Source organism: Myotis brandtii, unplaced genomic scaffold (assembly GCF_000412655.1).
Source record: "Myotis brandtii unplaced genomic scaffold, ASM41265v1 scaffold434, whole genome shotgun sequence".
Taxonomy (NCBI): Eukaryota; Metazoa; Chordata; class Mammalia; order Chiroptera; family Vespertilionidae; genus Myotis; species Myotis brandtii.
Genome location: NW_005366599.1, coordinates 1701357 through 1702752, shown reverse-complemented (window position 1 = coordinate 1702752; position 1396 = coordinate 1701357). Strand labels below are relative to the sequence as shown.

The 1396-nt window shown below is 64.6% G+C and overlaps 1 protein-coding gene across 1 annotated transcript in view; it reads left to right on the top strand.

Moving 5' to 3' along the window:
- Positions 1-1396, top strand: part of NPHP4 (nephronophthisis 4) — a 98379-nt gene that overhangs the window by 54239 nt on the left and 42744 nt on the right. The window contains 1 exon segment of the mRNA XM_014546192.1: positions 278-458. Within this exon segment, the coding sequence (XP_014401678.1) occupies positions 278-458 (181 nt within the window).

Here is a 1396-nt window from a genome sequence, read left to right as displayed (position 1 = left end):
GCGGCCCCTGGCCTGGGGGCTCTGTGCTCGGCACCCGGCCTGGCGTGTCCCTTGGCCCGTCCTGCCTGTAGGCCCGTCTTGGTTCGAAAGGTCTGACGTAGAGATGGGGTTTGCTCGGTGTCCTGCTGCTCCGTCCCCTCTCTCCCCACGGAGGGGGTTCCCGAGGGCGGCTCCCGGGTGTTGACGTGGTGGGTGAATTTGTGGAGAAGCCCGGCAGGCATTGGGCTCGGGTTCCAGGTCGGATCTGCTGGGCGGTGACGTGCCTTCTCCCCGGCAGCACCTCCTCCGCCAGGGCCGCCCGGCTGTGCAGGTCTCCCACGAGCTCGAGGTCCTGGCGACCGAATACGAACAGGACGCAATGGTGCTGAGTGGAGACGTGACTGCGTCTGGCAGCATCAGGCCGATCGGCGTCCACACGGTGGTGAAGGGCCTGCTGCACCTGACCTTGGCCAACGTGGGTAAGAGTCCCGACGCTTCGTGTGGCCTCTCGTCCTTTCCTGGCAGCCACTCGCCTTCCCAGCTGGAGCATGAGCTCCGCAGGCAGTGGCACAAATTGTGGGCATCGTATAGGAGCAGGAGTTAGCAAAACTCTTATTAGTTTGACCACTGAGCCTGCCCTTGTCTGCCTGCCCTGCCCTTGTGCCCTGGGCCTGCCCTTGTACCCTAGGCCTGCCCTTGTCTGCCTGCCCTTGTCTGCCTGCCCTGCCCTGTCCCCTGGGCCTGCCCTTGACCACTGAGCCTGCCCTTGACCACCAGGTCTGCCCTGGGCCAGTTGTTTGTGCTCCTGATTTCTGGTCAGGATTCGGGCGGTTAGTCCCCAGCCTGGCCCTCATTTGTTCGTGGTGCTGTCCCGGGGCCTCTGTGACAGTCCTCAACTACAGCAACCAGGAGAGCTTTTCCTGGGCGCGCCAGCGGCAGAACTGCCCGTCTCAGAGGAGGGAGAGAAATGTTCCTGGACATGTGTAACTTGGGGGCAGGGCCCGAGAAGCACCCCTTTAGGGCCCAGCCTTGACCTTCGCCCCGTGGTGCCCTGTGCCCCGAGAGTGGCTGGGCAGGGAGCCTGAGCCCCGATCCCCCCTCCACCTGCAGGGCGTCTGGCCTGGGGGTGGTCTTCTGGGTGTGACTGAGGCCCCTGACCGGGGAAGAGGTGGCCTGGGGCAGAGGGCCAGTGACCAGCCCACTCCGCCGCCCTGGAGGGCCTGTAGCAGGACTGGGGTTCTGGGCAGAATTGAAAGCTGGACGAAACCAAGCCGGTAGAGGTTGTGGAGCTGTGTCTACCCGGAGGACTCAAGCCTCTGTTGTTGCATCGGGAATTTTCCACTCAAAACCCAGCCTGAGCGTGAGGCTCCGCCCCAGGGGCCCATCCGCAGTGTCAGCACCGGCGTCAGCACCGGCC